A 26,132-nucleotide genomic window follows, 5' to 3' on the forward strand; every position below is an offset into this window, starting at 1 on the left:
TCCATCCACAACTATTGAGTTCAAAACTCCTTTTGAGGTATGGTCCGGTTCGCCTGCTGATTATTCAAATTTAAGGATATTTAGTTGTCCTGCTTATGCTCATGCGAGGGATGAAAAACTTGAGCCGAGGGCAAAGAAGTGCATATTTCTAGGGTATGCAAGAGTGAATGATTATAGGTTATGGTGCATAGATCAAAAGACTCCAGGGCTAATTATCAGTAGGGATGTAACATTTAATGAATCTGCCTCACTGGACATCCAGAGGGAGAAGGCAATAGCAGAAACAAATTGTGGTGTCAGTGACCGCATAGAGCTAGAAATTGAATCTCCACTAGCTCAGCCCAGTAGTTCTAAAGTAGAGGAAGTGGAGAAGGTGCAAAATATTGATCAAGATGATAATATTAATGCACTTGTGCAACATCAACCATATAGCATTGCAACAGGCGGAGAGAAGAGAGTGATCAACCGACCACAAATGTTTGCATACGTAGTTGATGGGAATTTTCTTGGATACACGAATCATGTGGGATTTGCTTTGGCAGTTGCAGAGACCATTGATGCGTTTGAGTGTTATAGCTATCCAGAAGCTATTCCGGGTACAGAACCAAATCGACTGATTAGTGCTATGGCTGAAGAGATTGAGTCTCTTAACAAGTTTAGGCATTGCCTAGACTTGGTTGATGTGCGCGTCAATGGGTAGAGCCCTTGCGAGGGCTGAGGGCAAGGTAGAGAGACGTTGTTTATGTTGATGAAGAGAATTCAAGCCAAGGGGAAGATTTGTTATTTTGTTGCTTGAATTATTTCCTTGTATTTTTAGGAAACCCATAATCCCTATAGGTTTAGGCAAACTCATTGTCCTAATAGATTTGGGAAAAGAAAACCTATTGTCCTTGTCAAATTAGGAAACCTTTCTTTTATAGGTTTGGGACTATATGGGATCTATATATAAGGGTTGTAGTTGAGAATTCTGTAGATTGTATTGTGTTTTTCTTCTCATTCATAGTGAAAAACTCTCTATGTTTCTGCCTTGAGGATTAGGCTTAGCCGAACCTCGTTAAATCCTTGTGTTGATTTTTCTTCTTTATTTGCTTTGTGTGTGATTGTGCGCTAGTTAACCCACGATCTTTCACAACATGTACTTATAAGTCAATTTGACCAGCTTATAAGTTAAAGCCAAACACCCTCTACTTCTCTATTTTACATTTGTTGCTGCCGGTGGAGTCACCCATTGATGAGGTAGAGAAGAAAAGAAAAAGAAAAAGAAAGAGGAAGGAGAATTGAATTTACATTCTGCTTAAAAAGACAGTAAAACCCATCTTACTAATATGTTGCTCGTGTAATGTCAGGGGCATTTAATTCAAAGAAAAAATGGGGATATTGCTAACCTATTACCTTCGTGTAGTAGGTTAGCAAGACCCTCACGCACATAAAACACGCACACACACTCAATAATTCTTTATGAATTGAAAATATAATCAATTCATTTAATCTTTCTTAATACATTGTTGATCTTTTAATCAAATTTTTATTAATTCAATTTTGAAAAGCATCCTTCAGTTGAGGCAAATATTTTTAGGAACTTTTAACATTATTCTATAAGTCATTTGCAAAGATATTTTCTCTAATTTTAATGTGTTTTTCTGAAGATTTTTTTTTTTTTACATGTTTCTTTTCATTCTTCCTCTTATCATTATAGAATAGAAGCCTAAACCTTGACCCTAAAATAAAAGGGTTGATAAAAAATAAGTAAATCTCGTTAGCTTTAGATGATAATTGTAAGCCAATCCACTAACGATAAGACTTAGGATAAAATTCTCAAACAAAAGAGCAAATTCATTCTATTTTCCACAATTGAAGGAGTCCCGACCATAGAATTTAGGAGCTTTTCTTTCAAATTTTATTTTCAAACATGTTTGTTTACCGATTTTAACACTGTTTGGCAGATTTTGAAAATAAAATTTTCAAATCCCAAAAACAACTCTGAAGTAGTTTTTAAAATTTTCTACTCACAAAACATTAAATTATTTTCAAGTAAAATGCACGTTCAAACACAATTTCAACTTTCAAAAACTCATTTTTTTAAGTTTTAACCAAATCGATATCCAAACGCTAGCTAAGGACAATATTTGGACCCAATTCAAATGGAGGACAAATTTATTTTATTTTCTATAGTTGAGGGACATTTTTTGCCCTATTCCCATTAAAGTGCTACTCCATTATCTTCTACTTGTACGGTTCTTCTTGAACACTTAATTTTAAAGTAAATTTAACCGTTATTATCAAATTGGTTATTACGTTTTAAGAGACATTCAAGGTTAATATAATTTTTTCAAATTCTCACGACTCCTTTCTATAGAAGTTGTTTTTAGTCACCATCAATTACTAAGTACGGAGTCATCTTCCTTTTTTTTAAAATAAAAAATTTATATTTTTTCCCACAAACTTCAATACTGTCTAGACGAATATAAAATCATAAAATGCACTATTAAATGTTTTTGGGGGCTCAAGCAAAGGCCCTCTAGTCGAAGGTAGAGGGACAAAAAATTACATGGCTTTACAACTATACAAAATTCCCAGAGCACCACTCCTCGTCCCAACATTAGAAGATCAGCGTTTTTCATAGACGAGAGGCACGACCCTCTGCCCAAGTAGTTGTGATTAACATCTTCCTATCATTTCTTTGTGTATGTCAAGTAAGGGTCTTGAGCAATACTTAAAACATCTGGCCTCTCTGCTTGATTATATGTTAAACAACGACGAATGAACTCCTGCTCAAAATCCATAGAAAAGAGAGAATCAACTATCCAAGAATAAGTGGCAGGAAGAAATAAAACATAATTCCCTTTTGTCCTAGTAAATACTGTTTTCTGTTGGAATGTAACTTATCTTGTACATTGCTTAATTGAATTTTGTTCATCGACCAGCTAGTATGCCAAGTGTTATGGCCTAGAGTAATCATATGGGATACTAGACATAGGTTCCGAATCCTGATCTCAAATCTTGATATGTACTAGAAGTCTTTGGTCTTTGTATGTTTGGACAACTCTCATGCTGGCAATATAAAGTAGTCCATGTGGATTGAGATAGAGCGTGGAGTCAATTTGAGCATCAGCAGATGTGCTCGAATTGAAACCATACCTATTCTGTATCGCTAAAAATATAATATAGCTGTGTTGAAACTTTAACCACACTCGGGGCATCAAATAACCCTAGAAGAGAAGGCAAACCATTGGTCGGTTGATTCATTTTATCAAAATCGGGTACACAAATATCTAATACACATTGGTAACAACAACACTTGCCTGAGTTTGAGGGCCACCAGTTTCTCTAGATAATGCTCACAAAAAGAAGGAAAAAAATAGGGACAGTTAATCAGATCTTTGTCAGATAAGGATAGGGAAAAACTCACCTTTGCCTCATTAGAGACAGCTGGTCTTGTAGGGAATTCAACCTTTCTTGCTTTAATAATGGTGTCCTCCCTCAGTATTCTCTCTTGTGACTGGTCGTGCCCAAAGGGCCGTTTACCAAACAGCATTTGGTACAACAAAATACCAGCCGACCAGACATCAACCTAGTTGCATAAATACAAAATAACTGTACAAGTTTAGTTTATAAACTAATAACAGTTCACTTGGACTTTTAGGATAAAATGCGTCAATCAAGATGCAAACGCTGCATTAAGTCCAAGATCTTTAGAAGTAAGAACTAAGAAAATGTTGGGAACCTTTTTCCTGGCTTTCAGTGAATACCTATTTAACTTTATCAGCAAGTGAAAGCAAAGCAGGAACTCTCACCTTTGAGGATATAAGAGGCGTCTTGCTTAGCTCAAAGCATTCAGGAGGAAGGTACCTGGAAAAACAATTGACAGAAATAGTGGACCTTACTAATATTTTACGGAGGCAAGAGATGACAGCAAAAGTAAGTTCAGAACTAACGCACCTCGGTAAATACACAATGCTAACTGTGACATTCAAAAATTTAAAACTCACCAGTACGTTCCAGCTCCCTGGGATGTTAGCTCCATGCCCTGGGATCCAACATCATCCTCCACTATCTTGCTAAGGCCAAAATCAGTGAACTTAGCAATGCCAAACTCATCAAACAGAACATTCCCTGGCTTCAAATCATAATGGATGATCTTCTGTGACTTTTTATTCAAGTAGACAAGGCCTTGAAAAATCTGCACAATGATGATCCTTGCTTCTCTTTCTGGCAACACAGGTGTTGCTTTGAGAACTGCATCAAGGTCCTTTCCTAGAGACAAGAATATTTATGACCAATATGAGAGGGGAATCCTAAAATACCTCATTGCACTGAGAACAATAGCAACTGTACCATATTGATTATGCAGTAAAGAGAGTAACAAACCACTACAGTACTCCAAGATAGTGCAAAATGTGTTTTGGTCTATCTCAAAAATGTCCCAAAGCCGCACAATGTGATGGTGCACCAAAGTCTTATGGATGTTGTACTCCCTGATTGCATGCCGTATATAACTTTGCTTCTTCTCTTCGCTCCACTGAGCATTTAGTCCATGTAGCTTACATGCAACATATCTATGGTCTACCAAGTCGAAAGCCTGCCAGAATTTTGTAATTTGAAGTGAATGGAAGGATATTTTGTCTCAACATTTTAACACATAAAAGAGGTCTACATTGCCATTTGGTAAATGATCATTCTATTGGTTCCTTTGACTGGAAATAAGACTAGCAGTCACTTTGAAATTCCTACCTTATACACCTCACTAAATCCTCCTTTTCCAAGAAGGTTTAAGAGGGCATATCGGTGGTTCAAAATCTGAAAATTGTTAAAACGAGAACCATCTTCATCACGTATGCGTTTCATTTCACGAATTAGCCTTCCTTTCTCTAGTTCATATCGGTCCCTCTCACGCATTATCACATCTTCCTCCTAATTAAAAAGAAAATGTGGTGTGAAGCATGGACAAAGAACTGACATGTGGATAAATATTCAAAAAAAAAAGAAAAGAAAGGAGAGAACAGTTACACGTTTGATGCTGGCTAAACGAGACTTGTAGATCTCATCCTGAATGAGAGAATCTTCTTCCTGCAAACCTCCCTCCACATCTCCTCCATCACTTTTATCTGCAATGGTAGGGTAAGCATTATTGCTAGTAACCTTTTACACCTCAAGAAACATAGTTTAGACAGTCCAGGAAATTGAAAAATCAAATGAACAGATATTCCTGCTGAAATTTTGACAAAAGTGTCATGAACAAGAAGCCCAACGTGGAAGTCATTTTAACCAAAGATTACTTCCAAGCTGATAAGAGATAGGCAACTATAAATTATAATAAGACAGGACCTCCAGCAAATGTTGCTGATTCCACACTGACATGAAATAAAATATTTTGTGCTTAAAGCTCCAGCTTTATTTTAATGCCAGCTGACAAGACAGGAATGAAACTGAAAATCACCCCAACATGTCTTGACCTTTGGAATGCCATGCAACCATTTAACACAAAGCAGATTCAAGTCCAGAAAAATATAGTAAAAGAAGTTTTAGAGGTCTAGTACCATTACTAAAAAGCATACAGGTTAGGGACATTTTCAGGAGGAAATCACATTCATGCACCAAAATAACACCATTTCTAGCAAGAGAAGGAAAAATGAGAAAGTACATATGATTCAAAGGGAAAACTTTACCTGGTTGTCGTTTCTTGAGCAATTTACGCTGCCGTTCAATAGCTTCTTTAGTTTCTAATAAGTTTCTCTGAAGAAAAAAAAATCCATTAACAATAACACCTATTGAATCTAGGCATATGATAAGCAATGATTAGAAGTGTAACTAATATTAAACAGCAGAAACTAAATAGCACATAGGACAAGTGTATATTGTGCTTATCGGTGAGTTCAGCTTGCAAGAAATCTAACAAAAGTTTCTTCGAAATAGAACTAAACTGGAAAATGTCCAAAGTTACTTGGCCTGCTTTCCTTTTTATCCATCAATTTTACTGACCTCCTTCCCTGATGGACAACTCTTGTGCGTTCTAGGATCCAGGCAGAATAAACTAGTACCAGTTCGTCCTTCTTATTAGTGGTGTGTGTTTTCAACTAATTATAGCCCTTCATCAAATTTTAAACTGTTATTTAAATTTTTTACTTGAACTCTTAGATTTCAGTATACTAATTTTTCCTAATTTAAGTCTCCCCTTCTTTTGTGGGCATGGTTGTTAAGACATAAGTTGAAGCTCTATTGTACTGTATAAGCTAAACAGAAGTGCAGTAACTATGTTAATCGTCAGTATAGACACCTTAATATATCCCTAAAATGAAAAACAAGCACTCTCTTGCGAGAACACCAAACTAAGGAACGTACAAGCTGAGCATTGAGGTCCTTTAGTGCTTGCCCATCTTCCCAGGCCTCAGAAATAATGGTTCCAGCTCTGCAATTAACCAAAGAACATAAAGAACAGAAAACAATCAGCAGTCACAAAAATGAAGAGGTTAAATTAAAATGATACTAAGAGGAGTTTGGCATACAGGATACTGATATTATGGAGTTCTAATGGTAAACCTGTTTCATAGGTATCATCTACAAAATCACAACTACAATCAATCAATTAACTACACCTCAATCCATAGTTGGGATTGGATAATATGAATCCTCTATGTCTACTTTGCTCTATTCAGACCATTCGTTTTCAACACTAGAATATTTGTCCTTTAAGACATATTAAGAGTTCTATGGGGCAATTGCAGATTTCTGTACATCGCAAGGCTGAAATTTGAGACTTAGAAGGAATATTAATGATTGGGATATGGAGAGGGTAGGCCTCTTGCTACAAATGCTAAGCAACACTGTTTTGGACCACTACAAAAATGGACTCTATCAGTTGGAAGGGTCACTCCAAGGGCATTTTTTCAGTTAAAGGCTGTTACAATATATTGGGTTGTAGCAACAGTGAGTTATGGCCTTGGAAAAAAATATGGTACAACATGGCACCTTTAAAGGTTTCTTGCTTCTCTTGGATTGTGGCTAAGGAGGCATGCCTCACAGAAAACAATCTCCAGAAGAGGGGTTTCAAGCTGTGCAGCAGATGCCCTTTATGTGAAGAACAATCTGAAGATGTTACCCATCTTTTTTTGCATTGCAAGGTTACAAACCAGTTATGGAACATGTTCTTTTCAATATTTGGTATGTCTTGGACCATGCCTAACTCCATTTCAGAAATGCTGAAGTGCTGGACCAGGGAGGGTCTATGCAAGGAAGCTCAAAAGACCTGGAACACTGTTCTTCAAGTTATCTGGTGGTCTGTCTGGCTTGAAAGAAACAGGAGAATTTTTGAAGGCAAAAGAAGAAATTTACAGTGCCTTAAGCTTAATTGCATTTTGTTGATCACTTTTTGGTGCTTTTGCACCTGATGTAGATGATATTTTAGACGCAATTGCTGATTTGCACAACCTGTAATTATGCCTGTTGCACTGGCTTAGTGCAAATAATTATATAATATATTATTTACCCATCAAAAAAAAAAAACATATTAAGAGTTCTCTCAAGCTAGAGTTTCTCTAACTCTCAAACTTATTCCTACAAAACAACAACAACAAGCCTCTAACTAAAATAAAAAATTACTCGTAAACAACACACCTAAAGTAAGATAATAATAACAATTAAACCTTACTCCAAATTAGTTGTTATTAATCATACGGATTTTCTGCTTCCATTGTATTCTATGTTTTATATGTGTCCGCATCTGAAAGATTGGTGTTCTAAGTCAACTTCTTTCCATGTCATTTTAGGTTATCTCATTGTTTTATTATGTTACCTTCAATCATTATAGTGTTGCACCTATGGACCGGTGATATGCAAGTTTACATGAAGATATGGCCAGATGAAACTCTGTTTTGTTTAATCTTCTATATGTGCTACTTGCAAAGTGGATGTGATCACTCTAATTTTGTCCAATCTTGTACATCCATCTTAAAATTCACATTTTTACAATTTCATCTAGGGATATGTTAGACCTTAGATGCCCAACATTTACTCCCCTATAACATTGTTGGTCTCTCAACCTTTATACAGAAATTACCTTTCTTTTTGTTATGTATCTTCCTTTTTGAATATCACTCCTGTAGCATACCTCTATTCCAGACATGCAATTTTAATTCTTTTTTTCTTTCTAAGAAGTCATCCTACTGTGGTTCTATCTATTACATTTTTTGAGAAGAGTGGTTCTATCTATTACATTTGCATCTATTATGCCTTCTCCTGCAGGACTAAGTTTAGGTATCTCCATATTTGTGTTTAGACATCACAATCCCGTCAAATCCCACTTCACCTTTATTTTTTATTTTTTTGTGGTAGCTAAACTCAGTGCATATATTATGTCTTTCTTCTACTTATCCTAAAACCTCATTACCTAGAGTGCCTATCCATAGTTTCAAACTTTGATTCACTCTCTTACTGGTTTAGTCATTTAACCTAATGCCATACGAAAATAATATGCACCATGGAATCTGTGAGAAGGCACGGGAGAAAATATGTTATTGATATTAGATGATAAATACAATACAAGAGGTCCCTATTTATAGCTATACACTACAAGGAGATATTACTCCTCTTCCAATGTGGGACAAGACTACACTATACATATCTGTAAACTAACACTCCCCCTCAAGCCGGTGCATACACATCATATGTACCGAGCTTGTTACACATGTAACTAATACGAGAACCAATAAGAGACTTAGTGAAAATATCTGCTAGTTGATCATTCGACTTTACAAACTTTGTAACAATATCTCCTGAAAGTATTTTTTCTCTGACAAAGTGACAGTCGATCTCAATGTGTTTAGTCCTCTCATGGAACACCGGATTTGACGCAATATGAAGAGCAGCTTGGTTATCACACACTAGTTCCATCTTGCTGATTTCTCCGAACTTTAACTCCTTGAGCAACTGCTTGACCCAAACTAACTCACACGTCGCCATAGCCATGGCCCGATATTCGGCTTCGGCGCTAGATCGAGCAACTACATTCTGTTTCTTGCTCTTCCACGAGACCAAATTACCTCCCACTAGAACACAATATCCAGATGTAGAACGTCTATCAAAAGGTGATCCTGTCCAATCAGCATCTGTGTACCCAACAATCTGCTCGTGGCCTCGATCCTCGAATAGTAATCCTTTGCCTGGAGCTGACTTTATATACCGAAGAATGCGAACAACTGCATCCCAGTGACTATCACAGAGAGAATCCATAAACTGACTTACAACACTCACCGGAAAAGAAATGTCAGGTCTAGTCACTGTGAGGTAATTCAATTTGCCAATCAACCTCCTACATCTCGTAGGGTCTCTAAGAGGCTCCCCCTGTCCAGGCAAAAGCTTAGCATTCGGATCCATAGGAGAGTCAATAGGTCTGCAACCCATCATTCCAGTCTTCTCAAGAATGTCTAAGGCATACTTCCGCTGTGAAATAACAATACCTGAGCTAGACTGAGCGACCTCAATACCTAGAAAATACTTCAATCTGCCCAGATCCTTAGTCTGGAAGTGCTGAAAGAGATGTTGCTTCAGATTAGTAATACCATCCTGATCATTACCAGTAATAACAATATCATCAACATAAACCACTAGATAAATATACAGATTAGGAGCAGAATGTCGATAAAACACAGAGTGATCAGCCTCACTACGAGTCATGCCGAACTCCTGAATAATTGTGCTGAACTTACCAAACCAAGCTCGAGGGGACTGTTTCAAACACATATAGTGACCTGCTCAATCTGCACACACAACCATTAAACTCCCCCTGACCAACAAAACCAGGTGGTTACTCCATATAAACTTCTTCCTCAAGATCACCGTGGAGAAAAGCATTCTTAATGTCTAACTGATAAAGAGGCCAATGACGTACAACAGCCATGGACAAAAAGAGACGAACAGATGCTACTTTAGCCACGGGAGAGAAAGTATCACTATAATCAAGCCCAAAAATCTCTGAGTATATCCTTTTGCAACAAGACGAGCCTTAAACCGATCAACCTGGCCATCCGGGCCGACTTTGACTGCATAAACCCAACGACAACCAACAGTAGACTTACCTGCAGGAAGAGGAACAAGCTCCCAAGTGCCACTCGTATGTAAAGCAGACATCTCGTCAATCATAGCATGTCGCCATCCTGGATGAGATAGTGCCTTACCTGTAGACTTAGGGATAGAAACAGTGGACAAAGAAGATATAAAAGCATAATGAGGTGACGACGACGATGATAACTTAAACCGACATAGTGGGGATTAGGATTAAGTGTGGATCGTACACCTTTGCGGAGTGCAATTGGTTGACTAAGAGGAGACAAGTCCGCAGTAGGTGCAGAATCTGATGCGGGGCATAAACCACCTGGGCCTGATGCTGGATGTGGACGATGATGATAAGTCAAGAGTGGTGGAGCTGCAGAAGGTTGAACTAGATTATGCGGAGGAACTGGAGCTATAGGTGGTGGAGCTACAACCGGACCTGTAGGTGGTGGAACTGAAGCTATAAGTGGTGGAGCTGGAGTGACTGAATCTCCAAAAGATGAAACTGGTAGTACCTCAGAAATATCTAAGTGATGACCTAAACCTGTGAAGTATGATTGGGTTTCAAAGAAGGTAACATCAGCGGACATAAGGTACCGCTGGAGGTCAGGAGAGTAGCATCGATACCCTTTTGTGTTCTCGAGAAACCCAGAAATACGCACTTAAGAGCACGAGGAGCTAACTTATCTGTTCCTGGAGTAAGGTTATGGACAAAACAAGTGCTTTCAAAGATACGGGGTAGAAGAGAGAACAAAGGTAAGTGGGGAAACATGACAGAGAATGGAACTTGGTTCTGGATAGCTGAAGATGGCATACGATTAATAAGATAGCAAGATGTAAGAACTGCATCCCCCAAAAAACGCAGCGGAGCATGAGATTATATGAGTAGGGTACGGGCAGTTTCAAAAAGATGTCTATTCTTTCTTTCAGCTACCCCATTTTGTTGAGATGTGTACGGACAAGATGTTTGATGAATAATCCCATGAGATTTCATAAACTGTTGAAATGGGGAAGACAAATACTCTCGGACATTATCACTACGAAATGTGCAAATAGAAACCCAAAATTGATTTTGAATTTCAGCGTGGAAGGTCTGGAAAATAGAAAACAGCTCAGATCGATTTTTTTATCAAAAATATCCAAGTGCACCTAGAATAATCATCAATGAAACTGACAAAGCAGCGGAATCCCAAGGTGGAATTGACCCGACTAGAACTCCAAACATCTGAATGGACTAAAGTAAAAGGTGACTGCTCGATTATCAAGACGCCGAGGGAAATGGGAGCGGGTATGCTTACCGAGCTGACGTGACTCACACTCTAGAGCTGACAAGTGAGATAAACCATATACCATTCTCTGAAGTTTTGACAAACTGGGATGTCCCAACCGTTTATGTAATAAATCTGGTGAATCAGTAACAGGACAAGTTGTATAAGGAAGACAAGATGTGAGTCCATGTGATTTAGCAAGGATAGGGTAATAAAGTCTGTTTGATTCACGCTCGGTACCAATGATCCGCCCCGTACTACGTTCCTGTATAAAAACATGGTCATCAAGAAATAAAACAGCGCATTTAAGTGATTTGGCTAAACGACTAACAGCTATGAGATTAAAAGGACTATTGGGAACATAAAGTACTGAATCTAAAGGTAAGGAAGGAAGTGGGCTTGCTTGACCTATTGCAGTTGCCATGGTTTGAGACCCATTGGCCATTGTGACTTTTGGAAGAGATTGAGAATACGAAATAGTAGTGAAAAGAGGTTTGTTACCAGAAATATGATCTGATGCACCTGAATCAATGACCCAAGACTCAGAGGATGAAGATTGGGAGAAACAAGTCACGATATTACCTGTTTGAACAACAGAAGTTATCTCAGAAAATGTCTGCTTACATGCTTTATACTGAAGGAACTCAATATAATCTGCTAAAGAAACCATCTGACTATTCAAAGCATCGGTTCCCATGTCGCTACAATTTGCAGTAATAGGGTTAACTTGAAATAGTGGAAATAAGTAATTCCTGTGAGAAAACTGAAGAAATAGCTTGAAAAACACTATTTACAGCAGGAAAACAGAACACTGTTCTGCGCCGGAAATACCGTAGCTCGCCGAAAAATTCCAAAGTTGTCGGAATTTGTCGTAACCAGGATGGATAGACTCGGAATTCCTTTGCGAGCAAGCTGTCCTGAAGAAATGGTTTCAAAAAATGGCCGGAAAGGTCACTGTTCACGCCAGAAAAATATAAAAGTGGTCGGAATTTGATTTGAATTAGATGGGTAGGCTCGGAATTTTGAGGAGAGCACACTGTCCTGAAGAAGCTTCACGAAAAAATGGCCGGAACCTTCGCCGGAAAAGTTGTTGCCGGCGCGTGGAGGAGCGTGGTGGCTTTTCTGCCGGATAAAATTTCAGGGGTTGGTCGTCGGAGGGTGATCTACCTCGTGGTGGTGTTGGTTTTAGCACAACACCGACAGAAAGTGACTTTCACTTAGATAAGCCTTAGGTCACCGGAAAAATTGCACGATGACTAAGTTCTTTCTTCCCGGTTAACGCTGGAATGACGCACATCGATCTTTTCTCACTAATGCTCTGATATCATGTGAGAAGGTACGGGAGAAAATATGTTACTGATATTAGATGATAAATACAATACAAGAGATCCCTATTTATAGCTATACACTACAAGGAGATATTACTCCTCTTCCAATATGGGACAAGACTACACTATACATATCTGTAAACTTACAGATTCCATCATTATACGATTGTAACAAGAACCTCAATCCCAAACTAATTGGGGTTGACTATATGTAAATGACTGTTAGCTCATCTATAACTAAGGTAAACAAGTACCGACTCAAGAGAGATCCTCCGTGTTAACACAATTATAGGAACCCTTCTGTACCTTCTCTCACTTCTCACACTTGTGTGAATGCTCCTTCACAAATATCCTTTATGGAACTTGTATGTTTGATATGAATCTTTTTCAAACAACTAAAAGATTTTTCTTAGTGCTCTATCATCTGCTTTATTTAGGCCAATGAATATCATATCAGATCTTTCTGTCTCTTCCTATAGAATATCATCCATCTTCTTATAAAAAATATAACCACTATTGCAGATCTATTAAGCATAAAATCAAACAGGTTCTCATTTCAGATATACTTTCTTACTAATTTGGCATCTTTTCATTCTTAAATATGTCATTGAATATCTTGGTTCGCCATACTACTACAACTGCTTCAAAGCCACTTACAAACGTCTATGAAGAAATCACCAGCCCTTTCTGGGCCTAAATGGTACCCCTAGTAAATTGTTAAGTGCAAGGATCAAGACTCCAAATTCCCTTACCATAAACTAACAAGATACTTGAATATTTTGGTTCTAAGTTTGCCCTGGCAAGGTAAGCAAAATAGAGGTAGCGCAGTACACATAGTGCATAGTCTAGAGAATCTATTTCTTACTCCTTGGATTGATAATGATAGCACATAGTCATCTGGTATACATGTCCAGTGAACTGCGGATATCAATCCACATAAACCGTAAAGCCATTCTTTCTTTCAAGATATTTCGTTTTGGTTCCATTTCTTTTTCAGAATTAACTTGACTAGCATCTTACATAAGACAAAAGCTCAAGTTTCACCTACAATCTTCCGCTGGCATCCTATGGTTAAACCATGACCAAGTCCATTGTAAAGCACCTTCAACATTCATCACTATTTTCCAAAAGTGAATGTGCTTTTTGAGCAATAACTTGCTATGCAAGCTTCTGAAAGAAATCATGGAAATCTCTAAAAGCATGGTCAGAACAACAGTTGGGAATTTGTTGAAGCATGTGACCTTCAATAGATACCATAGTGCTAAACAATTCAAAACCCCTAGAGACAACACAGAGTACATTTCCAGATAAGAAGCAGAAATACAGGCTCTATTTTGCATATTAGATTAAGTATCCTTCGCTTCCAAAGCATCGAAATATTATGAAGCATTTGCCCTCATATCAAATATAAAATGGACACAACAGATAAACAAAGGACAGCATCGTTGGAGATGAGTGAACATTTTGATACTTTAGCAAAATTCTACCACTAGATCAAAATGTGAAGCTTATATAACACTGGGCACTCTATAAATAGATTTTCTGTTGATGGGTACACAAACTTTCTTTAAGTAGGTTTGATGAGGCAATATAATTGCTGGCAGCTTCCTATGGACAGCTTAGTTGAAGTCATCTGTTGAACTTATTATATACACTAGACCAAGCAGCAAATTGCTTGCTCTAAGTAACACGTGATAAGGATGAGGTACCTGATTACTCCCACGTTACCCAGTCTCAAAGATTCCTGTCGCACTTTCATACGTGCCTCTTGCCTCTCAGCTTTTGAAACAGATATTAATAATTCAGATATTATTTTCGTTCTCTGCAGAATAAAAATATATGTATGAACCACTGCCATGAGGAAATACAAATAAACAGGAATACATCAACCATATTTCTTCAGATTTTTTTTTGATCAAGTAAATAAAATTTTCATTAATGATAGGGCCAAACAAAAAGTGCCCGTATACGAGAAGTATACCAAAAAGTAAAAAAACCTACAAAAAAATATGGTTCTCTACGAAGGACACCCAATATCCTATACAACAAGGAACTTCATGGGTGCACCAAAAGAAAATAAGGGATAGGAGGCTACTCCTCAACTGAACAAAACTCATCTCTACCCCTTCAAAAGCTCATATGTTTCTTTCCCTCCAAATAAACTGATGGAATCCCACATCAGAGATGGATGGGTTCTTGGACTCTTTATATGGCTTGGGCAATCCTCACCCTTTGAGCTAGCTTTTGGGATTGATTTAGGCCTAAGGTCCATTCTTATCAAGGTATTAGAGCCAGGCCCCCGTTGTTGGGCCCTCAAGATAGATTGTTCACGCTCCAATTGGCCAGTCTGGGCGTGCGGCGGGGTGATGGAATCTCACATCGGAGATGGATGAGTTCCTTGGACTCTTTATATGGCTTGGCAATTCTCACCCTTTGAGCTGACTTTTGAGGTTGAGTTAGGCCCAGGGTCCATTTCTATTATAAACCACATGAGTGCTAGTGGAACAGCAGTCCATGCCATGTGCTTTTTCCTCCTAGTCCCACAATTCCAATTGATCCTTAATTCTTTAAGAGTACTTGGCATCACCCATGAAATACCAAACCAACTAAGTATTCCCCCCCATAACCTTGAGCCAACACGACAATGTACAAGGAGATGATCCACATCTTCACCCGCCACCTTGCACAAGAAGCACCAATTGACACAAATGACCTTCCGCTTCCTAAGGTTCTCGGCCATCAAGATCACCCTTCTAGCTGCTAACCAAGTGAAGCATACTTTCCTCGGCACCTTTGGGATCCAAATTGAGCTATATGGAAAAACATTCTCCTCCCTAATTAAAAGCTTTTCATAGAAAGACTTAATAGTAATACTCTGTATTCCCCACCTCCATGCATCACGACTATCTGGTGATGTACATTGTTTATGGAGCAAGTCTATCAATCTTTGGACCTCAATCACCTCCTAATCATGGAAACTCTTCCCGAATCTCAAATCCCAAAAAATCTCTCCACCCTTCCTCCGAATTTGTTGGACTGTCAACTCCTTTTGGAATGATACTTTGTACATGTTCGGTAAATCATCTTTCAACATATTATCTCCACACCACCTATGTCTCCAAAAACTAACTCTCCTCCCCTCTCCTACCTTGAATGATATATTGCAACTAAATTCTGCCCTATCTGGTGATGTACATTGTTTATGGAGCAAGTCTATCAATCTTTGGACCTCAATCACCTCCTAATCATGGAAACTCTTCCCGAATCTCAAATCCCAAAAAATCTCTCCACCCTTCCTCCGAATTTGTTGGACTGTCAACTCCTTTTGGAATGATACTTTGTACATGTTCGGTAAATCATCTTTCAACATATTATCTCCACACCACCTATGTCTCCAAAAACTAACTCTCCTCCCCTCTCCTACCTTGAATGATATATTGCAACTAAATTCTGCCCTATCTGGTGATGTACATAAACCACCACAACGCCTTTCAGATAGGTATTTTAACCTTTTTGTTGACATGAGATCATTGCAGACACAAATGGAACACAGATAAGAGGAACATTTTAAAGTTTATCAAATCAGGATTTGACAGCAATATTTGAGAGGAAAGCTAAATAGTGATGTTCGTGAACAACTTGCATGAGATGATAAATATGTCCACGGATGGACCATAGCAAAAGGAAGCATTTTAGATTCAATAAAGCCAGATTCCATAACAATATTTTGATAGACAAGCTGAATGGAAATGGCCGTGCACAAATTGCATATAATATATACCATACATATGTAAAGAACTTCAGTAGTACAGGCTATTTGATATTCCTCTATTCTACACAAGGTAGAAAACTCTGGTTTTTAATTTGAATAATTATATGTTCTACTGAAATGGTCAAGCTGAATACACACCTCTTACGATCTCTGTATGTTTCCTCCAAAGGAAAATCATATGAACAGATACATTCTTTAATAGCATATTCAGACTAATATGACATCTCCAAAGGAATACAACTTTAAGGAAAGATAGTGCCAATCAGAGTCAACAAAAATTTGATTTGGCGACAAGCACACTGATACAGCTAATAATAGTGTCACATATATTTCTTTGGTCTTGAGGTTTAGAGAGGCAACCGCACAAACTAAATAATTCCTTGCACAAACAATACTTATTGTTTCTAGGGCAGAAACAGAACTTAACCAACCAAAAGAAGTAAAGCAACTGATGAAGCACACCTTTGGCTTTATCTGCTGCTCATAATCTTTAAGATCCTTCAATTCCTGTATAATCGAATCATGCAATGACGAATAATCAGTTGCAACTGAAATTATTATTGAAAGTGAAAGCAACTAATGGGTCGTCTGCATACGGACAAGTTATATACAGATTATAATATTAGGGATGCTAATTCAACAAATAATAATTTCTGAAGTACTTGCATTTGTTATCAAAGTGTTGGTTAACCATTTAAAAGTTTGTACATAAAATTTAAAACATTTGTTTCTAATAATACCCTGGATCTATTAATGTCGAGATCACTTCCAGTAATGCGAGTAACCAAACAACCGCTATGTCTAGGAAAGAAGTTGTACCTTTTCCAGCTGTTGACACTGATGTTGATAATCTGATGCCTCTTGACGGGATTTCTTAAGCTCTTCCTCCAAAGCCACAACTTTTGCCCGTAAAGAAGTGATCTCCTCCTAAGTTCCAAGGGCATTCCACATCATTTTAATAAATTAGAGGCTATAAAATAGTAGCAAACAGTGACTGCATAAAATTGATGAGCTGCAACACTTTTTTTGGGATAAATTTCATTGCATAGAAATTGCAGGTCAGAATGCACTTTTTGACAGTAAAAAGGAACGGAAGAAATCTGAAAACTGTAACTAAACCCATACTTCGAATACAGTCTGTCGATCGTGCCCAATTTGCTCTTTTGGCAAACCATCCTGCAACTACACCAAGCAAAACGATAATGTGTTAATCCACTGATGAACAACTGCCTACTCTGCAATCTATCATCCTTTCCATTGTAAAGTTTCAAAATTGGTATCTGTTACCTTTTGTAATCAACTTCACATAGAGTAAAGTTACAATCTATTTGCATTTGATACTTTCCAAAACAAACTGATGTTTACAATTAAATATCATTAGGGGTTGGGGTTGCAGAGGATTTATATTACGTATTAAGTGCTCAACAGAGAAGAATAAAAAGCAAAACAAATATACCTGGAGTGACCCTCCACGGCAACGAAGCATTCTTAACAATTAAGCAACACATGACAACTAGGGAAACCTACATAAGCAAGCTCAATTGCTTCACTGTGATTAAGATAGCTACAAGTTGAAGAAGCACAATCCTGGGTCAAAGGAATCTAAATGACAAAACACTGTCCAGAAACTCACAAGTCATTGCTAGTGTCCTATATAACTACACAGCAGGAAAAGGTATACAAGGATAACTAATCATGCAGAATATCTTTTTCAGAAGATCTTAGCTAGTCAATCCAACCAGAATTTAATGCTCGATAAATGCCAAAAATGACAAGAAAAAAAAAGAATAGGTAAAAATATAAAGCTATAATGTATTAGCTGGTATCTTATGGACAAAATCAGAGACCTACTGACCTTATGAACAATCTTAGTGGTTTCTTTCTTCTTTCTGTTCTCATAGTTGGTGTGTATTTCCGATCTCTAAAGTTCTGGTGCTAGCTTGTTCTCCTTCCTTCTTTCTTATTTATTTCCTCTTTCAATTGAAGTATCTCTCTTGTTTCTCCTCATTTTCTACCAAATGTTCTGACCCGGTATTTCCCCAAAGGCCAAAACCTTTAACTCATAGTTGGTGTGTATTTCCGATCTCTAAAGTTCTGGTGCTAGCTTGTTCTCCTTCCTTCTTTCTTATTTATTTCCTCTTTCAATTGCAGTATCTCTCTTGTTTCTCCTCATTTTCTACCAAATGTTCTGACCTGGTATTTCCCCAAAGGCCAAAACCTTTAACTATTATGTCATACAAAGTCTCACATCTCGTATAACATAGAAGTGACAAGATCAACACAGAAATTAGTAACCAGCAACCTGCCCAAGCACTTATGAGTTTGGTGAGTGATGCTTTTCACTTTGGGTCACCTTTAGCCCAACCCATAGTGACCCTAGTCCCTAGTCATATTCTGTTCACAGATCACTTTCTAACCTGCCCAAAATAGCCCATGTCTAATGTTTCTAATTTTTCTTTTTTTGGGCTGTAATACTGGCAGAGTGTCAACCCTTTCGCAGATATGATTGCAAAAAGTGCAATAGATATAAATCTCTTTTTTAATTAATTTGTTCATATTGATATATTTACCCCAATAGTGGGACTCGGGTTTTTTGTTGTTGTTGTTGTTCATATTGATATATTGAGGCTAGTTGAGAAGGTCTTTTGGGCAGGTTAGTTTATCACCCACCTAAACCCATTGTTGACCCAACCCCATAGTGGCCAAGCAAACATTGGGTGGATTGGGTCTGACTTGAAGTTTTCCATAAGCAATACTGACCTGCCTATCCTTTCTCGAATAAGAAGGTAGCTCCAACCTCTACAAGGGGCTGTTAGACCCGTGCATACTTACACTGGTTCTACCCTGATCAAGCAACCAAATTTGACTCAATCTGCCCACTAGACACCTCTCCTTACACCATATTAGTGTTTCTATCTCTTACGAGCAAGGAGTGTTCTTCCACAAATATTACCATATTCTCCATCTCTAAAGCACTGTCCTAGATTGTTTTTGCCAATTCATCGAACTCACCAATCAGATAGACTTTGCATATCCATAACCATGTCAAAGAGTAGTCCCCTCATTTTTCAGAACCCTCTTCTCCATGATTGAAGAAGTTCTGCTGCTTTAGTCATCATTGCCAATAGGGGGGCTGGGCTTTTTGAGTCATGGACGGTATAAAGATGAAATACAACATTTCCCGATTATGATAAGCACATCTAAGAGACCATAAGAGCAAAAAGAAGAAATTACACTCATTTAATTATCATACCAAATTTTGTATAATTAAAGCTAAAAAAGAATAGTACAAAAATTAGGCGTGATGGCAGGGCGGTGTAGGGGTGCGAGCAGCGATACGTGAGCAGGCATGGTGAAGAGTTAGTGCTCATGTTGGGGAATGATCGGTGGTAAGGGAAAGGGGTAAAAGGATATTTATGCTTAATCCAGTACAATAGGTTTCCCAACTCGTCTCCCCACAAGAAAAAAAAAGAAGAAGGATGGGCAATGTGCTCGTTAGGCCGATGCGAACCTGGTCTACTCAATGTTTAAAATCATGATTTTAGCCAGTAATACTATGACGGAGAAATGCTGACTAATAAGCAGGATAAACCGACTCATCTTTAAACTTACTAAATCACAAGAGTAAATTGATGATACCACCCAAAAATATCTCATCCAGTTACAAATTTGTTCAATTGTAGTCATCTTAAGTGATAATCCATTAAACATTGAATAGCTATTATCAAATTGTCCCAGTAATCTGCTGAAACAAGAGTAGCTAAGGTATAAAGGATGACATAAGAAAAAAGGAAACACATTACAACAATGAAAACTAAATTTGTTTCAGCATATAGAATGTAGAACTAGCAGCATAAGTCCAGATTTCAACCATTGTAAAGGTACAACAAAGAAATGAACAGCAGAAAATATCAGCCGTAACACTAATATGTATTAATATTAAGCTTAAATATTTCAGAATTGACATTGATAAAGCAGGATCTTCTCTAGTACTATCCATATGCACTGTCAATGGTATTGGACAAACATTTGCCAGTATCTTTTACACTTATCTTTTCAAGCTCAATCACTACTAATACTCATATTATCCTAAAACAAACCTAAAATCATGCCAGGAAAAACTCACCTTCTGGTAAGAGTTCTCGAGCTGACCATTTGACACAGAAACTGCTTGTGGCTTGGTCTGATCACTAATTCGGGAACCACGTCCTCTACCAGAATTAGTTTGTCCCTTGACACGGCTTTGTTTCCGTCTACTCACATCTGAACCCACGTTGCTTGTGTCTGTATTGTCTACTATCTTTTTCACAGTATCAGCTGCTGTCTACAAAAAGTATTTCCTTCAGCATTATCATATACATTCTTCCAGAAGGGTAAGAAAAACACCCTAAGATAACATGGCTAACAAATCAACAGTTGTAAAAGAGAGTATCTCAGTTATTAGAATGCTTTACACCTAAAGAAACTGCCAAGAAGAGCAAGATGTTATATATAAAACATAGCATATAAATATAAGATATACCTCCACATGTTCAAATGAAGTTGAGCTGTTGTCATCCTCGAGTTTGCGCCGCTTCTGAGTGTTTGCTTGTATGAGAAATTCCCTTCCATTCTGGTTGAGGGGAAGGAGAAATGTCAGCAACGAGAAAGAAAATCTTGCTTTAAGAGCAGAAGATGGAGAACGATTTGCAGCACTGGAAACTAGCAAATTTGCAATCAGTAGTTTGTGCAGTTCATACAGAGTAATTAATTCTTCTTGATCATAGCCAGGAATATTTGTTATTATACCAGAGCAAAACCTGGCTTATTAAAGTAGATATTAGATTTATTCCAAGATTGAAGATATTCGGATCCAGATTTCTCATTAAAAAGCATAGGGGGGAAAATCATCCAATGCACCTTATAATCAATTCAGAGTTGTGTTTCTTTCGAGATGCTGAGGTCACAAACTACTAGGTTCTGATGACTCAAAAAGACTTTCTGTTCAGAACTATTGGATCGGAATTTGGAAGGAAGAAACTTTAGTAGATGTGAACTGGTTGAAGTTTGAAACCTACAAGGTATGAAAGCTTTTTACGGAAGACAGTTCCCATTAATACGACTGGATAAGTTTTTTCTTGAACATAATTACTGGCAATTGAATGCCAGAAACTATTAAACTTCTCTAGAATGAGTTGTAGAATTTTCCTGCAGAAATTTAGCTTGTACAAAAAGAGAGGAGATGGAAACAAGGCGTGCATACGTAACTGATAGACAAAATACAAAGAGAATGGTACTTAGTACACAATTACATTGGGAAATATAGGTATGCGGCCACATATTTCAAATGCATAGAAAGAACCATGTGAAAAACGAGGTTAGATTAGTATCAACACTAGGTCATATAGAGCCCTTATTTAGAGGCACAATAAGCAGAGTATGATAGTCCATACCAATTATGTGATATGCATATAGCTCTGACACAGACATAAAGTAAAAAGGATACTCTACAAAAAAGTGAAAGTTAGCAGAATACAACAACAACAACAACAAACCCAGTGAAATCCCACAAGTGGGAAAAGTTAGCAGAATATGTAGTGCTATTAATTTCACACGCAACAGTAATTCTAATTCTAAAGTACAAAGAGAATTCTATTTCACATGAAATTAACAGTACAACATCTTCTGCTAACCTTTCACTGTTTGTAGAGTATTATAGTCACTTTATTTCTATCATACATATCACATAACTCATATGGACTATCCTCCTACTAGGCTTGTTGTGCCACTAAAGCAGGGCTCTATGCGACCTAATGATGCTATTGATCTAGCCTCGTGCTTCAAAAGGTTTAAAGAAGGTGTAGTACTGTTAATTTCATGCGCAACAGTCATTCTAATTTCCTATTGGGAATTGGAAATAACCAGCAACAAAATTATTCATTCTGGCTTTTTTTTTATTTTTTTTATTTTCTCGGTGAACCTCTTACTTAAGCAGCTTCAATACTTAATAGTATGAATGAAAGAATTAAAGGCAATGACAGCCTAATACTGCTGATATAAGTTATAGAAGCTGAAGGATGAGTGTATGGTGACACCACCCCGTCCAGAAGGATATTCTTTTATCCCATTTCAACTATTCCAAAGGCAGTCACCAAGCATGTGATTGGGTTTTATTTGCAACAGAAGAAAAGCAAAGTGGTCAATGCAGATTGCTGCCCCCAAATCCACCTTGCCTACCTTCTCTAGGCCGGAGATTCAAAACAATTGCATTCTTTTTGAACGGCTAAAAACCAAATGTAATCTTCCATGTATGGATCATTAAGAATTGCACATTTAGCTTCCATTTTTTGGTATAATAATTAGCAATTTCTCTCTACATTGAGGGGTCATATAACCTAACACAGGGATAAAGGCATCTAGACATCCACGAAAAATTGCCAGCAAGCCTTGAAGAAAAATGTCTCATGCACTAGCCATGGTTCACTTTATTATGATCATGCATCATTTCTGGTATCATGCTTCCTGCCCCACCTTTTACTGTCATCCTCATAACAAGCATTCTTTTTCTTTTCTATCAGTTAGTTTTCCCTAGAATTGTACACAGTTTACCTCTTCCTGCAATTGAGAAGCGCTATTCTAGAATCTTTTAACACAATTTTTTTTATTGATAACGCATTTATGAATAATATCCTTGAACCTGATACTGCTTTATAAAATCATTGCACCTGAACTTAAGCAACATACACAGCAAATCCAACCCCACGTGCCATGAGCTTTCAAGTGTGTCTCCAACCATGATATGAAAACTCAAAACTCCAAGAAGTGGAGATAACTAGTATTTCTGGTGATCATGATCTATGTAGATTCATCAGAACCAAAAACGGAGTTGAAAGTTAAGCGGTGGGAACTGTAAAGATTCCTCGGGGAAAAAATAGAGATGTCTCCTACGTTACCCATAATATGTGGAAGTTTCAACGTAACTTCATAATCATTCAGTCTGAATTCTACATGAAGAACATAGATGAAGGAACGGAAAGACCCATGATGTAGAAGATCATAACATGAGTGATTCGGCAGATTTGGATCCATATATATATATATATATAAGATTTGTAAGGAGACCAACACACCCCTGAAAGAAAATGTGAAATACCTTGACAATGCAATGCCAAAATTATAGGAGCATTGACGTTCTATTATCTTCTCAGTGTAGGCTGGGTAAGATAAGTGATACACCTAGTCATAACTAGCATTTATAGTACACCCACAGTCACCATTTCCAATTTGACAACTAGCTAACAAAGTTGTCAATTCTATCTCGCACTTGGGGCAATGCTGAAGCTAGACAGGTTCTCACCGAGGCGCGTCTATCGCTGGTGGAGAACTATTCCAAACAAAGTTGTCAATTCTCTTTTCCTGACTTCCCAAATTAGTCATTCAAAATTTCAACCTACTATCCGAATATACAAGAACATACAAGTTATAAATAGCAAGTTATTCATAAAAGTCCAAGATGCACCAACCATATAGAGCAGTAGTACTATTGCACTCGTTCAAGAAGTCAAATTACTTCTACTCATACTCATTCTGCAAAAGCTAATAGATCTCTAGTTCTCTACAATTATTCTCTACTACTTTAGTGTTGCACAAGTAAAAATGTTTGCAGAGGTACGTGTCTACATGGAACGCGGACCAATAAACTAGTAGAGAAAGTAATTAAGTTGACACATATGTAGAGAAGTCCAAATAAGTTAATTCTAAGGTTTTCAATGCACCAGCATTACAGATAATGATGTGATTTACAAGATTTTGCTGTATTTAGCAAACCCCATTTTGTAAGGATTTAAGTTATATACACTGACAATGAAATAAATTTTAGCACTATCAGACTAATTTAACATGTTATAGCAGGTTACATGAATAAAGTTACCTACAATTACCTTTTAAGTGACATCACACATTTTTTACACTGTCCGTGCACAAACTTAAACAACAATAAGAATTGCATTTTTCCATAGCTACGCTAATTAAAAGAAAGAAAAAGCTGAATTTCACAAATACTTACATCATCATCATCAGAATCACTAGAGACAGCAGGCTCAGCAACATTGTCAGCAGGCCCAGGCCCAAGCCCAAAGTTGGCTGGGGCAGACCAGGAAGTAGCCTGGGATGTAGATGTAGTAGTTGAGGCTTTGCCCACCATTCTTGCCTCAAGTTTTGCAATCTTTGTGGGCAGAGACTGGTCTGATTGGTTTGAAGAATTGGATGCAAAATGAATGACCATATCATCTGACATTTTTCAAAATGCGACCATATCATACCTTAAAGAACAAAATATAATGCCTTTCAAGACCAAAAACATAAAAGAGAGAACTTGGGTATCTTTTTTTAAGATTCGAAGCGATTTTGGGAGACCCCTTTTAGTCAAAAAGAGTTGTAAAACCAAAAAACGGCAGTGTCCCTCAAATGAACTCAACCCTTTTGACAACAAGAAAGCAAGTGAATGGGTACTGTGGAGATTTAGGGTTAAATTCTTATTTTGTGGAAATGGGAAGAATTAAAGGGAGGGAAGGAATAAGGAGTTGTAGAGTGGGTGGTGAGGGGAGATTTTTGAAATCAGAAGAGTCGTTCTTTTTGAGGAGGTCAATTTTGTTTCCTATGTGCTGTTATATCCAAAAAGCTACTTAATAGAATTGGGGCTTACGGGGAAAGGGGGAAGATTTTGAGGGAAAGCCAAAGTGTTTACAAGTGAAATCTTAACTTCGTTTGTGAGAGGGGAGAGAGGAAGGGAAATTCTGAAGATGTTTGCCAAAAGAGTTGCTCAACTCTACAACTCCTTAAGGAAGGAACAAGGAGTTGTAGAGGGAAGGAATAAGGAGTAGTACTACGTGCCACTGAAGATGTTTGCTTCCCATAATAAAGAGAAAAAGACCAAAATAGTCCCTAATTCTTCCCATTTCCACAAAATAGGAATTCTTAAGTAATGGGTACTCTCCTTATTCCTCCCTCGTTTGCCAAAGGAGTTGCTCCACTGCAAATTCTGAAGTGGCACGTAGTCTGACCTAATACATCTCTAAAACTTCTAATTTCTAAAAGCTATGATACATTGATAGTCACGCAATGAGAATCGAGTGATATTTTAACTTTGTTTTGGAGAGGACAGAGAGGAAGGGAAAGAAACATAAATATTCCTCTCTTGTTTGAAATACAAAGTGGAAAAGAAAATAAAGATAGTGAAGCAAAGATGTTTGTTTCTCATAATAAAGAGAAAAAAGACCAAAATAGTCCCTAAATTTTGGCCATAACTCAAAATCATCGTTATTCTTGAACCTGGAGGGGAAATACCTTTTTTTTGTTTCTAAAACTGTTTTTTTTAATCCAAAAACTAGTATCATTTTGGTCCATAAAGGGTTTGAATCGTCCCTTTGTTTTAGCTTTCACTCAAATTAGTCCATATTATATTACGTGGTGCGTTAATAGTTCTCTAAAATTCTAAAGACTGGGCACATTTATTCAATTATAATAGATTTCGCCGTAATATTTCATCTTGGACAGCTCAAACTTCTTGAAGAATTCGGTGATGACAATAAGATGTTTGAATGAACTCCCTCGTAGATCTCAAGTCGCGCCTCCAACTCTCAAAATTTCCCAAGTATTGCTAGAGTTAACCAGCTTCATGAATAACCTGCACTCTTGGAGTCCCAACATTTTGAATCGGCGACTTGATCATATTATCCATTT

The 26,132-nt window shown here is 37.5% G+C and overlaps 2 protein-coding genes across 4 annotated transcripts in view; both read right to left on the bottom strand.

Moving 5' to 3' along the window:
* Positions 1-9,982, bottom strand: part of LOC138900687 (uncharacterized mitochondrial protein AtMg00810-like) — a 65,686-nt gene extending 55,704 nt beyond the window's left edge. Inside the window, exon 1 of one of the 2 annotated variants that reach the window (XM_070187937.1) lies at positions 8,632-9,982. In XM_070187937.1, the coding sequence (XP_070044038.1) occupies positions 8,638-9,735 (1,098 nt within the window). In that variant the 5' untranslated portion in view covers positions 9,736-9,982 and the 3' untranslated portion in view covers positions 8,632-8,637. The remainder of the gene's footprint in view (positions 1-8,631) is intronic. The other variant, XM_070187936.1, reaches the window with a different exon arrangement.
* Positions 2,380-25,532, bottom strand: LOC104095388 (serine/threonine-protein kinase TOUSLED-like). Of its 2 annotated transcripts, none has more exons than XM_070187935.1 (16): positions 24,457-25,532; positions 20,935-21,024; positions 20,539-20,736; positions 17,538-17,588; positions 17,232-17,339; positions 16,875-16,919; positions 14,350-14,462; positions 6,340-6,406; positions 5,667-5,733; positions 5,008-5,105; positions 4,732-4,911; positions 4,369-4,579; positions 3,990-4,254; positions 3,795-3,849; positions 3,410-3,571; positions 2,380-2,768 (listed from the first exon to the last, which is right to left on the bottom strand). In XM_070187935.1, the coding sequence occupies exons 1-16, from the start codon at positions 24,685-24,687 to the stop codon at positions 2,673-2,675; spliced, it is 2,037 nt and encodes a 678-aa protein (XP_070044036.1). In that variant the 5' UTR covers positions 24,688-25,532; the 3' UTR covers positions 2,380-2,672. The 2 variants fall into 2 exon arrangements, with proteins under 2 accessions (XP_070044036.1, XP_070044035.1); XM_070187934.1 differs by having other exon boundaries at positions 17,538-17,594; positions 24,457-25,528.
* Between the last annotated feature and the right edge of the window lie 600 nt (positions 25,533-26,132).

This window comes from Nicotiana tomentosiformis, chromosome 11 (assembly GCF_000390325.3).
Source record: "Nicotiana tomentosiformis chromosome 11, ASM39032v3, whole genome shotgun sequence".
Classification (NCBI taxonomy): domain Eukaryota; kingdom Viridiplantae; phylum Streptophyta; class Magnoliopsida; order Solanales; family Solanaceae; genus Nicotiana; species Nicotiana tomentosiformis.